Source organism: Vicia villosa, unplaced genomic scaffold, assembly GCF_029867415.1.
Source record: "Vicia villosa cultivar HV-30 ecotype Madison, WI unplaced genomic scaffold, Vvil1.0 ctg.001839F_1_1, whole genome shotgun sequence".
NCBI lineage: Eukaryota > Viridiplantae > Streptophyta > Magnoliopsida > Fabales > Fabaceae > Vicia > Vicia villosa.
In genome coordinates, this window is record NW_026705742.1 from 439715 (window position 1) to 454368 (window position 14654).

The 14654-nt window shown below is 36.1% G+C and overlaps 1 protein-coding gene across 1 annotated transcript; it reads right to left on the reverse strand.

Annotated features, from left to right (window-relative positions):
- Positions 1–2862: 2862 nt before the first annotated feature.
- Positions 2863–3447, reverse strand: LOC131636809 (G-type lectin S-receptor-like serine/threonine-protein kinase At1g67520). Its single transcript, XM_058907403.1, has one exon. It carries the CDS (start codon positions 3445–3447, stop codon positions 2863–2865), a length of 585 nt encoding a protein of 194 aa, XP_058763386.1.
- Positions 3448–14654: the final 11207 nt, after the last annotated feature.

The following is a 14654-nucleotide window of genomic DNA, read 5'->3' on the forward strand; positions in this document are numbered from 1 at the left end:
TCATTGCAGATTACAGGATCAAAGTTGGAGTGCAAGCAAACTCACCAAAAATAAAGCAATGAGAAGATGGGGGACACGATTTTAGTATATAGGAGATGAGGAAGGAGAGGTAGAAGAATAACGTGAAGAAGAACATACAAATTTGTGAAATTATGGCAATTGGTGAAATTAGGAATCCCTTTATAAACTAAACTACTAATGCCACGGTGTCATTGCAGAATTTAAAAGAAAAACAAAAATTAATTACACGTAGGCTGCCACATAAGCAACCGTTAGTGGAATCTGACGTCAGGGACTAATAATTGAGACGGAAAATTTTTAAGGGATGAAAAGTTGAAGGAAATTTTTTGAGGGACTAAAAATGAAAGCTCAAATATTTAGAGGGACGAAAAACTTATTTAAGAGAAACATATTTATAATAGCTAAAATCCAACAAATTCATAATAAATCTCAAAACATATCTCCTTAATTGTTAGAATAAAAGATATTATTATATTCTTATAATATCTCTCAAATATTATAAACATCTTTTAATATCTCTTAGACTATTATAAATATATATATATATATATATATATATATATATATATATATATATATATATATATATATATATATTATAATATTTTTTAAAATATTATAAATATCTTATAATATTTTTATATTAGTTTATATAATTTTTAAATTAATATAAAATATTCTAACATAAATGAATGGATCAATAAATCGAGCCGACCGAACTTGATATATGTAAATCGCTCGAATCATATTATTTTTTAACTTTCTAATTTTTTGACAATCTCAAAATATATTTTCTTTCTCTTCATCAACAAAGATTCAACAAAGATTTGAAGGTATACTTTAACCATGATTTTGGCTTGAAGAGTTCTAGTATATCTCAAATATGTTGTGAAGTTCTTTAACTTCATTTTCATTTTCTCTATAAGGTCATCAACAAAGAAAAGATGGAAGAGGGCAAAGGTACTTTTGGCTATGGGAAAGCCAATTATAATACCCTTGTTTGGCTATTAATGATCCTAAGTCTTGTTTAAGTATTGAAGAAATTAAAATATGTAAGCGAAAGAAATTTGACAGGGCAAGCAAAGGAAATACTATTATTATTTTTTATTTATGAGAAGCTTATTACAATATTTACGTCCTACCAGAACACTGTAACTATATCACTTAGTTAGAAAATTAGAGAGTAGTAATTTAGGAAAATAATCTATTAACACTACTAGAAATTTGGCCTACGGCCACGCTAAAATTGTCCACAGCTCAGAAACTGTGGCCACATATATGATTTAGCCATGATTATCAAAGCGTAGACGTATGTTATAGAAATATTGAATCCGGAGTGTAAAACTGTGGCCTGTATAGCGGTAGATATTTTAAGCCGCAACTAAGAAACCGAGGCCTATAATTTTCAGTTCAAACTGTGGCCAAAACCCCAAAAAAAAACCCTCCAAAAGTTCCCTCCTTTTTTTTTTAGTTTCCCTCTATCTTTTAATATTTTCTTTTCTATTTTTTTAATTAAAAAAAAGAAAAAAAATGAAAGAACAACAAAAACGAGATTGCAGAGCCATATGAACAAAACACTATCTGAAAACTTCATCTCCCAAAACTATCTGAAAACTCCATCTCGCTTCGCCGCTCCGCCGCTGCTGCCACCTCCATCGCCTACAGGTTAGATTCTTCACCTTCATATCTGCTTTCATCTCTGCTTCACCTTCATCTCACTAACCTCAATCATCTCACGAACCCTAACCCTCTTCATCTCACGAATCCTAACTCACGAACCCTAACTCTCTTCATCTCACGATTCTCTGTTCGTGTTCCTCATCTTCTCTATCGTCTCCTCTGATTTTGTTTGGACCTAATATATATTTTGTTTTGTAGTTGAGGTACCAAAGCTTCTGGAGGCTTCCTCTATTCATCTGCGTACGATTATCTGGGTACGATTCTCTTCTCTCTTCGTGTTCCTCATCTTCCCTCGTCTCCTCTGATTTTTTTTGACCTAATATATATTTTGTTTTGCATGTGAGGTACCAAAGCTTCTGGAGGCTAATACGGTAGGGTTTCTTTTTGACCTAATTTATGTTTAAAGAAATTCTACTACTGAAGTTTGGATAGTGTGATTTGATGCATGTTTTGTTTTGACCTAATCTACTGAGGGCTTCATTTTGACCTAATCTCTACATTGTTATATCTGTTGTTGTTATTTATGTTAGATTTTGTTATGGTGATTTGAAACTGAGAGAGGCACTGAGTTTATGTTAGACTTTGTTATGGTGATTTAGGTTAGATTTTGTTAGGGTTGAAAACTGATCTGGATTTTAGGTTGAGAAAGTATGTTAGATTCAAGTTATAACTGTTATTTCCGTTATTTGACTGTTAGTATTGTTAAATCTAAAATTGATTTTCTGTTTGGGACGAAATCAGAATGCTAGTTATGCTTAATATCATGAATTGAATTGAATTTCTTGTGATTATTAGAAGAAATTCTTGTTATTATGATATGTGTATGTGTATGATAATTTATGAATTTTACTCTGAAACTCTATTATGCTGCAATATACTATAGATTATTCATTTGAAGGAAGTTTGTAATTATGTATTTTTTGTTTGTTTGTTTAGGGGAGGAATATTCTTGAAACAGATCATCCAGAAGGTCCTTTTGGCACTAAGGTCAGTGTTCTAACTTGTTTCTGAGCTCACTTAGATTTGTGTTTGCTGCTGCTTTCCTATGTGTTGGATTAGATCTTGCTAGAGTTGATTTTGACATGTACTTTGTAGCGGAATGATTTGTGTTTGATGACCTTTAAGTAGAAAAGTGATTTTTTGGCAAACTAGTAACTACTTTCATATCATAATATATTGGAAACTGACTATGCATTGATTATGATTTTCCTCTTTCACTTTGTTCATGCTTATTATCCATAGTAGTTGCAATTTGCAAGTATCATTACTATATCTATAACAAATATCTGCATTACCCAACTCTCCTTCCAAACTCACAAACCTCCCATCAGAGAAGAGTGCCCATTCTGTAAGCATCTTAGAGTTCCGATCTTTAATTTTGAAACTGAAAGAATCTTCATCCTTGTTAGAGATAATAACGTATTGATAATTTTGTTGAACATTTGCTGGAATATTGTCGAACAATCCATTATTTCCAAGTTTTCCGCTTTTCCAATACACTTTCCCGCGTTTCTTAATGTTCAATTCTTCTTCTTTTGGTTCCCATTCAAGACTAAATTCACCCAAATATGGCAGTGAAGGAGTCAACCACGAAATTAGAGACCAATTATGTCCCGTTTTTCGATTAACACCTAACTTCATCGCTGGGATCAAAATATCTGATGGATAATCAAAACTCTGCCACAATAAACTCTTAGTTCCATTGGGGTGAAGTTGTTCAAGTACAAAGTTACCTGTGTCTAGCATAGTAGCCAAAGTATTGTTTCTATAGGCTTTTTCTTATTTTCGACTATAAAAAAAGAGTGTATGAGAGATTTGATCTTTGGTGGGAGGTAAATCTGTCTGGAATTTTTAGTGGAGGCTGTCTTTCTTTGGCTGGGAAGAGGAACTTCTCTCCAATCTCTGTCAGAGAGAGAGAGATCCGCCTCTGCCACCACCAACTGCATTTTATTTCTTGCAAAGATTCTGTCCCAGTAATTCCATTTATATACAATAATTCTGTCCCAGTAATTTTTTGGTTGCTCAACACATGTTTTGGTACTGTTAGTGCATTTTTTTATATGAATTTAGTTTTGAATGTGTTATGTGTTTTGAATGTGTTATGTGTTGTGTTTCAAATATATAGATTATCAAGCGATGGACAAAGAGTGGACTAAATTACCGTGGTTTAGTCAAGAGTACATCAACGGTGTTACTCGATTTTTAGACTTTGCCTTCACTAAAGGAAGTCCTCAAGGAGGTGAACTTCTATGCCCTTGTACTAAGTGTAAAAATATATATTGGAAAACCAGGGATATTATTAGGGATCACCTAATAGCCAAAGGTTTTCTAGACGGTTATGACGTTTGGGTGCACCATGGGGAGAAACTACAAAGGTCTATGGAAATTGGTGATGGGATGGAAGATCAAGATGGATCACATGATGACATTCCTGGCTTATTGCATGACATATATGGAGATAGGGAGAAGCACACGGAGTTGGTGAAGGTCCCAATGACGAGGCTAGAACGTTTTACAGTTTGATTAAAGAGGCGGAACAAGAACTGTACCCTGGATGCAAAGACTTCTCTTCGTTATCATTCACGATTCGACTCTACTTGTTGAAATGTCTCCACGGCTGGAGCAATACGTCATTCACTGCCCTATTAGAATTATTGAAAGAAGCAATGCCTGATTTGAACATTCCGGAATCATTTTACAAGACAAAAGCCATGATAAGTGGTTTAGGCCTTGATTATAAGAAGATAGATGCGTGCCCAAATGATTGCATGCTATTTTGGAAGGAGCATGAAAAGGACAATTCTTGCACTATTTGTGAAGCTTCACGGTGGAAACAAAATGCTGCAACTGAAGGATGCGAGTCTGAGCAACCCAAAAATGACTGTAGAGTTCCTGCAAAAGTTTTGAGGCACTTTCCGTTGATTCCTAGACTACAAAGGTTGTTCATGTGTTCAAAGACAGCTGAGTCAATGAGATGGCATGAAGAAGAGCGCTCAAAGGATGGAAAATTGAGGCATCCTGCTGACGGTAAAGCGTGGAAGGACTTTGATGAGCTCCATCCAGATTTTTCTAGTGAGTCCCGCAATGTAAGACTTGGCTTAACGAGTGATGGGTTTAATCCATTTAGGACCATGAGCTTATCTCATAGTACATGGCCTGTCTTGATGATGGTATACAACACACCACCTTGGCTGTCCATGAAACCTGAATATACAATGTTGTCATTGTTGATTCCTGGACCAAAATCTCCAGGCAACGATATCGATGTTTACCTCCAACCACTGATAGAGGAGCTAAAGGAGTTATGGGAATCCGGCATAGAGACATATGATTCTTCAATGAATCAAACTTTTCAAATGCGTGCAGCTCTTCTGTGGACAATTAGTGACTACCCTGCTTATGCTATGTTGTCGGGATGGAGCACCAAAGGAAAATTGGCGTGTGCTTGTTGTAAATCTAACACCAATTCGTTATACCTCAAACACAGTCATAAGATGTGTTATATGGACCACCGTACCTTTTTATCAAGAACTCATTCTTGGAGAGACGATGTCAAATCATTTAACGGAGAAGAAGAACATAGAACTGCACCATCCATGTTAAACGGGGCTGAAATTCTTGAACTCTTAAAAGATTTCAATAATGAATTTGGGAAGAAAAAGAAGAAAGTTGATGGCCCGTGGAAGAAGAGGTCAATTTTTTTTGAGTTGCCTTACTGGGCTCAAAATACATTGCGCCATAACTTAGACATAACTAGTATTCTAGTTTTAACTTGTGTTTCTGATTGACCTTTTGAAACTGAGTGTCTTATATGGCTTTCCCTTAATAGGTATTTGATTTTGAAGGTTTTGTTGTGGTTTTATGATTCTTGTTTGATAAGCCATGCACTAAATAAAAGAATCATTGTGTTTTGTTGTACATAGAAACTCCTCTATTTTTAGCATTCCAAGTTATTGCAGTGACTAATGCTGCAGCTTTTTAGGCTAAACATGATGTTAGTGTATTTGCTAGAAAAAGAATAAGGTGTGATAGAAATGGACCTCTTATCAAACAAGTTAGATATTCAATCACTCTATTTAATCCTCATAAATGGTCTCTGATGTTGGAAGGTGATGCCATCATGGCTTTTTTACAATACATGTCATTGATATACTTACTCCAAAAATGACCAAATGAAATGGAGTAAAAGTGGGTTCTAACTTAGGATATACTTACTGAATTCAAGCCCTTGCGCCTTGATGGACCAACTTGTTTAATTGATTATTTTATTTCAGTTTGTAAGAATTCTATATTTCCATTGATTTGATTCTGAAATATGTGTATGAAATAGGGAAACGATTCTGAAATAGGTGTATGCATGATTCTGGTGGTGATGGCCTAAAACTGTCTTTTGATTCATGATTCTATTTTACACAACCATGACTAGTACGTACACTTATGAATGTTGAATGATGTTATGTTTATTGTAGGGTGGAGAGGAAGCAGATTGTGATGAAGATATGGAAGAAGCTTGTGATGATCATGAAGATGTGGAAGGAGGTTATGCTGAAGATGTTGAAGAAGGTGGTTGTTCAGAAGATGTGGAAGAAGAGCAAGGAGAAGATCAAGAAGAATAGTTGTTTTATGTTATCTAGCCCAGTTTTTAGAACTTTTTTTGGTTATTTTGGGATGACTCCATTTTGAGAGAAACTTGTGGTGGTACAACTTAAATAGTGTAGGGATCATGGATCAACTTAATATGGTTGTTTTGATTTTGAATTTGGGATGAAAAACTTAGTATCCAACTATTATTAGTGGATGAACTACTATTAATGTTAATTTCATTGTTAATTTAATATTGATATATATATTTATACATATATTTATATATATATATATATATATATATATATATATATATATATTATAAATATATATAAATATAAATATAAATGGTTTAGAATGCATAACATGAAATAAACCGTGGCATATAAATGGTTTAAAATGCATAACATATAACAACGGTTTTAAATAGGTGGTCATAACCAAACCGTGGCTATATCCTGAACCAATACTGTGTCGTAAACGTTAAAATGAAACCGTGGCTTTACCATAATGTCATACCCTAATTTTTGACCCCCCCTGAGATGACATATCTTCAGGATTTTCATCAAGTCAAAGCAAGTACCCAAAGCAGCCTGACATTCAATCGAGGGTATTCAAAGACAAGAAAACTCAGGCAAAGGATCAATCAATAGAGGGATTAGTCTCTAATACAATCATAAGACTCAAAAGCCTCATTATTACACCTATGATTGATTAAGACACCCAGTCATCTAAGCACAGGATTACTCAGATCAACAGACTAGGGTTTGGAGCCTATCAAGGACTAAAATCAGGGATCACTTTTGGGAAACCCTAAAAAGCCCCAGGGAACCATTCAAAGACATCAATCATCTTCAAATAACTCATATGATAAGATCCACTGGACATTACATCTCAGTTCAAAGTCTACAGTCATCATTGTCCTCTGGTCGACAATTAGGGTTTTTGACCTAATTCACCAAGATAGTTGACTTTTAATCAGGGCATGAATCCAAAACTCAAGACATGATTCAAAAATCTCTAATACCTCAATATAATCCATTTACATCATTCATTTGAGGAGAAGATCTTGTTTCTACACAAAAGCCCAAAAATTCACTTTGTCAGGGAAAAGTCAACTATGAAGGATCATCATTGACTTTTAAGGTTTTTGGTCAAAAAATGACTTTCAAAGATCAATATCATCAATATATGGATATTAAAGTCATTTGACCAAAGAAATTCAAAGAAATTCATCAAGGAGCAAAAAGTCGGGAATTAGGGTTTTTGAGGGCATAGTGAGAACTCAAAATTTCACCTACACAACTCAAAAAACTTCCAACATGAAAGTTGTAGATCTTGCAAAATAAAACAACATCTTACAAAGGAACTTTTTTCAAAAGATCAACCATTTATGAAGTTTTGGAAATTTTGAAGTTTAGGTCATAAACACTTAGAAATTTTTCTAAGTGTTTTAACCTAGTTTTCATCCAACTTTGGGCTCATTTTTCACAAATTTCCCAAATGATTCTGAAGAAGACATAAACTAATGATTTAAAGTAGATGTTTAGGGCTTTCCAAATTGTGTTCAACCTTCTCCAAATTCAATTTGAGCTAAGAGTTATGCTTGTTCAAAGTTGGCCTCATGAAGTAAAATTATAGGTCATGGACACTTTTGGACTTTGCAAATTTTGTGCAAATAACCTCTCTTATGGATGCTACACGACCCATAACACATCTGAAACCATGCCATGCATTCATTTTCACCATGCCATAAGAATTGAAGAAGATTCTAAAAACAAGAACATGTGATTATGTAATGATTACATTTGTGAATTTATGGCAAATTGATGAATCACCCAAGGAATCTTCTCACCAACCAATTAGAGCTCATTTCTGGCTCAGAATTGTCCCCTAAGATTAAACAAAATCGAGGGCTAGGGGATTGATCAAATGGAATCAAAATTCTCATCATTGCATAAGAGATACTTGCAAACTTCCTTCATGGCTAAGAAAGCAAATCAACTTCACTAAGGAAGCTCACTCCTCTGCAGCTATACTGATCCATTTGCCTATAAATACAGATGCATTCCTCATTCAAAAACACACCAAAGCAACCATATTCCTTGCTTTCTCTTTCTCTTCTCATGTTCATTGTTTTTCAAAGTTCTTTGGCAAGAAGAATCGATTTCTTCAAACCAGAGCTCATCTTTGGGAAGTGAACATTCTAACATCTCAAGGGAGGTCATTTGAGGTGATCCAAGCACCTGGATCACTTCTGTAAGTGGAGGAACACCATTGTTGCTCTCACTTTGGAGCATTTGTAGTTGGAGGTCCATGGAGTAATTCAGGAGGTTCTGAACCAAGCCAATCATCCAGGCACACTCCTCAGGTCATAGTGAAGCTAACCAGATGGCTGCAGCTCATCTGTAACTCAAGAATCAACACCCTCCATGTTCACTTGAAGCTGAAATCGAGGGAGGTCCATAGAACAATTCAGAAGGATTCAGGCTGTAATAAGCATTCAGTTAGCATCATTGAGTCTCAGGGAAGCTATTGAGATCATTCATTCAAGCCCAGGTGCTCTCCATCATCCTCACGACCTCCATTTTCAGAGGTAAGTTTCTGAACTCCACCTCTTTAATTTAAGTACTCTTAGTGATAAAGCTCGATTCTATCTTGTTCAGCATCATCAGAGGATTGAAAACCCTCTATCATCATTCATTTATTCATCTTGTGCATCATTTAATTTTAAAATTAGGGTTTATGTGTTCTTCGTGTTCATAATGAAATTCGTTAGTTACACTTAGAATAAATGAATTCTGAGCCCATAATCATGTTCCTTGTCCAAAAACGAGTGAGATTGATGTTTACATCATGCCATTTAGTTGAGAAACCAGAGAGTTAGGAATTTGAAAATCTGAAGCTCGAGGAAGAAGATGAACATGGCGCGCGTAAAATTTGAATTTCCTGGCTTATCTGAAAATATAATATATTGAGGGTATATAGTTAACAAGTTGCGCGCGCAGCTCAGTTGGTTAAGTTTTGAAATGTGATCATGAAGGGCGTGGGTTCGAACCTCTCTAGGGCCAAACCAATTTTTTAACATCCATTTTCATTCTTTTTTTTTATACAAACTTCACACAATTAATAAACTTATCAAATTAACTCATTTTCATTTCATTTTTCACACACTTGCTATTTAATATACCTACTTTGTGAATAATCAAAAAAATCATAAAAAATATTATTTATTTCATGTATTTTAATTAGGTTTAAAATAATATGTTTTAAATGTTTTCTTAAATACTTTAAAATATATATATTCATTTTGTTTAAACCTAATTACTTTGTGAAGAATTTTATGATAAAACCCTAATTATTTAGGTCTTAATTGGGTATAGATTTCATCTTTGCCTTAATTAAGTTGACTTTTTGTCAATATTCAAAATTGTTTTCAATCTCTGATTAAACGGATGATTAGGGTTTTCAAACAACAAAACCTTGCATCATTCCAAATCATTTTTTTTTTCAAATTGCTTTTACACCAGTACTGTAAAGTATTGGGCCTCTAATAGAGTGTAAGTCCCAAAAACCTTCTCTTCTTAGCTTGTTTTCAAAACTGTATTTTCAAAATCTTCTTTCTGTTTTCAAAACATTCTTCTGGTATTTGAAGGGCATTATTCCCGGTGAAACTCTTCAGATACCTATGTGACCTTTGTCCATCTTCACTTCTTCTGTTTTCAAAAACCATTAACTGTTTATCATATATATTCAACTGTTATCAACAAAACAACAAAAATTACTGTTGAGGCTCTGTACATACTTCTCCAATGGCCTCCACTCCATCCAGGTTAGGCTTTACAAGCTTTCAATTTACAGTCTTTATTTAAATTACTGTCAAATATAAACTGTGCATATATTAGTTTAGAACTGCGTTTGAGTATAAACCTTAGGACAGTTAAACTATATATATATATATATATATATATATATATATATATATATATATATATATATATATATATATATATTATAGGAATATGGCCTAGGATTGAGAATGTCTTCCCGGTGAAGGCTCTTTCCTAATTAGAGATCTGTAGTTCAAACCCCCAAGATGAATTATTCCCGGTGAAACATCTTGGCAAAAACCTTAGAATCCAAAAATAGGACACATCCACCCAAAGAGGAATTATTCCCGGTGAAACCTCTTACCCATTTGCTTAGAGCCAAAATAAGTTCAAAACTACATAGCTTTCTCTTGTGCTATAACAAGGACCCTCGATTAGCCTCCTCTTGGGCTTTGTACAAGGACCCACAGGCTTCTTAAAAGCATTTCCAGCTTCCTCTTGAGCTTGTATACAAGGACCCATCAGGTTTCTTATAAACATAGGAACAGGTCTTTAGTCACCTTTTAGCCTACCCTGGTGAGTTTCTTCCAATTTAAACCAGACTGTAAACAAGCTAAGTTTGTCTCAATTTTGCATTGAGTACACCTTTTGGAACGAGAGACATGGACAGTCTCTGTCACCCTTATCTTCATCAATCTTCCTTAGCAGAGTCTAGGATCCATGTTTTAGTCATCCTCAGCATTGAGTCAGCCTTTATCTTGGGCTTTAAACAAGAAGTCTCCACTAGATAATCTTTCTGCCAATCCTTTCATCCTTTAATAATTAATGGAGAGCTACCCAAATCATTTCAATAAAAATCCCTGGAAAGGGTTAGCTTCCACACATTCTTTCATTTTAATCAAATTCCCTGGAAAGGGTTAGCCTCCAAAGTCAATTAAAATCAATCCATCATTTCAACAAAACCCCTGGAAAGGGTTAGCCTCCAAAGTCAATTAATAAATAATGTCATTTCTCTTAGGAGATAATTTCCCCAAAAGAGTCAAAACCCCTGGAAAGGGTCAGCCTCCAAAAAAATATGATAAAAGTCAGTCTTTTAACAGACAAATTCACCAGCTGAGTCAAAATCCCTGGAAAGGGTTAGCTTCCAAAGAAAAACAGTCTTTTAATAAATAAAACCTCCTCAGTAGAGTCAAAACCAACAAAAACAGTTAGCCTCAACCTTGGGCTTCATACAAGGCACCAAACAATAAAACTCCCCTGTCAAGAGTCAGCCTCAACCTTGGGCATTGTACAAGGCAGATAATAGAGTCTCCCCAGTGAGTTCTTCATCATTCAGTAGCCACAACCTTGGGCTTTGTACAAGGCAGATAAACCATACTTTCATGTGTCAAAGATTCCTAACACATAGGATCTTTTCCCTATAAAGTCATCCATACTCAGTTTATTTAAGAGTCCGCCACAACCTTGGGCTTTGTACAAGGCAGAAAATAATGTTTTCCCTAGCAACAGTTAGCCACAACCTTGGGCTTTGTACAAGGCACATAAATAGAGTCTCCCTAAGTAGAGTCAGCCTCAATTCTGGGCTTTGTACAGAACACTAAAATACCCTGTAATTAATCCTCAATGGAGTCATCTCCCAGAGTCAATAATAATTAATTAATCAATCAAAAAGCCTCAAGCTTGGGCCTCATACAAGCCAGCTAAATTCAAATCTTTTATACAGTAGATAGACATAGCTTATCTCTATAGAGAGATATTTTTACTACTCTACCACATTCAAACAAACAAACATTTCAATTTCAATTTCAATCAAAGTCTCCCATTTAGGACTCTGAAAGACATGCTCTGGCACATCCCCAGACTTGTACACTTTCCCTAATTTGGATGAGCATCTTTCTTTCATTTTAGAGGCACGATGGCTGTCATACTTGATCAACCAAGTAGACTCCCCTCTTGAATGAAATGAATCCAGTTATTCTGTCACTCTTTCAAAATGTTTGTGGTAGAATAGTACAAATACCTCTCTGTAAAGATGATTTCATGTCTCTTTACTGTAAACAGAGATTTAATTCCAAGCTTCAACCTTGAGCTTCAAGCAAGGCACCAAAAACAATTAATTTCCCTAGTTAGTTCCCCGAACTACATTAAGCTCTGACTTCCACTAGGGATATGTAGGCATGAGGTTCAGAAGGAATCTCAGCGAGCTAATAAAATACCAAAAATAGTCAGTCTGTCTATCTGTCTGTCTTTTCAAATCAATTCAATTCCTTCTCCTAACACAAAGGAGAAACTTCACCAATCATTAGCAGCAAACACAATCACAAATGACACAGAGAAGGTTCCTGTAGAGTACTACAGATATGTAGGGTGTTTAAACACTTCCCTATGTATAACTGACCTCCCGGACTCCAGAATTTCTAGTCTAGGTGAAATCCCCACACTTAGCAAACTCCTAGGGTTTAGTTGAGATCTTTTTTCCCCTTTCCTACTCGTAGGACAAATAAGAAAGTTCGTGTGATATCGTAGGAAGAACTGAAATAAAATTCATCCCACCACGGGCGCATTCTCCTTCCAAATTTCGCGTGAAGGGTTTAGCGTGCCGTCCTCCCAAGTGAAACGGGGAGGTAAAGAAAACGACACCACAGAAAAATGGCGACTCTGCTGGGGATATAAGTGTTAAAAAACTTGGTTTTTCATCCAAACCAATGGTTGACCTGTTGCTGGTCCAGCCCCAATGAGGAATTAGGGATGCCAAATTCCCCCTCAAACAAGAGAGGTCCTGCCTAACCTCTGTGTCATATCATGTGTTTGCTGCATATATATTTGTTTATTTTGTTTATTCTGTATCGGGAAAGGGCTTGATTCCCCCTTGTGGTGAGAAATCCTATACCCGGATTTGAGTGCAACATAAGATAGGATGGAGGATGTCTTCCCGGTGAAGGCCCTCTAATCTTGGTTTCCAAGTCTACTCTTGGGATTTGCCTGGCTGGTTGTGATTAACTGCGCCACTGCATTCCGAGACTGATTTGTACCAGGAGGACCTAGAAACACATAAACCCCACTTAAAGCCTTTTTTTTAGGACGTAGAGCGGTGATTACGGAAGTAATTGTCACGCAGATACTACACTCAGAGAAAACTCTCTTATAGATACCAATCAACGTATCTTTAAGGTTGAGCAAAAACTCTGAGACCCCTAGAACCCGTTCTACAGGTACAAAAATCCTTAATCTTAGTTTACCATTGGGGCGGGGATTGCGTTTTGACTTCATGACCACTATACCCTTCAACGCCATGTTTGTTTAAAACTCTTGTATGTGCATTCATGCATTCATGCATCATTCATTAATAAACAACTAAAAACAAAAAGAGTCTTTTTCGAGTCGTTTTTCAAGGAAACTAAATAACGAACGTTTTGAACTTCATAGAAAGAGAGAAACGGAGAAAGGACTTAAGGATTTATACCATGGACTATGGAAGAAAGAGAGCTAGGAAATACGCCTTCAAGATTCCCCAGGTCGAGGAACTGGGAAAGCTCGGAAAACTGGTGGTCAACCCCCAGGCTTTCAAGGAGAAGTATGGAAAACTTCTGCCTTTGCTCAATACCAACATTGTGGATGGGATCCTTCCCACATTGGTGCAGTTTTACGATCCAACGTATCACTGCTTCACCTTTCCAGATTATCAGCTCATGCCTACTTTAGAGGAGTACTCTCGTCTGATTGGAATACCCGTGTACGCGCAAGATCCGTACTCCGGTTTGGAAAAGAATCCTGACGACATTATCATTGCTGCAACTACTCCTTTGAACGTAGTCGACATCAGAACTCATATGGTGAGTAGAGGAGGAATTCAAGGATTGCCCTCCAAATTCCTGTTTGATCAAGCTCGGTACTTCGTCAGCATCCAAGATATGAATGCATTTGAGGAAGTCTTGGCTTTGCTTATCAACGGATTGTTTTTGTTCCCTAACATTAACGATTTCGTCGACATCAACGCAATTAAGATCTTCTTAATTGGAAATCCAGTTCCAACCTTGCTTGCGGATGCTTATCACTCTGTGCATTCAAGAAACCTGCAGCGAGGAGGATTAATCACATGCTGCGTACCGTTGTTATACGAATGGTTCGTTTCACACCTGCCAAAGTCTAGCACTTTCTGGAACATGAGGGATGGCCTTTACTGGTCACAGAAAATCATGTCTCTCACTCATACAGACATTGATTGGTGTAGTCCTGACAACGACGAAACCAAGATCATCTTCAGTTGTGGAAGTTTCCCCAACATACCCCTTATTGGAACTAAGGGAGGAATCAGTTACAATCCAGCTCTAGCCCGTCGTCAATACGGCTATCCCATGAAAAACATTCCAAGTAACATCCAATTGGAGGGTCTGTTCTTCAAGAACATCGACGATCATGGCAACATGCTGAAGAAGGAAATTGTCCAAGCCTGGCGTCTTTGTTCACAGCAAAGGGAGAAGATTGTTAGGAAAACATCTTTGCATCTCCCTGGATCCTTACCTTCAATGGGTACGCGTC

Excerpts from the sequence above, each read along its gene's own strand:
- LOC131636809 (XM_058907403.1), bottom strand. The coding sequence starts at position 3,447 with ATGCTAGACACAGGTAACTTTGTACTTGAACAACTTCACCCCAATGGA.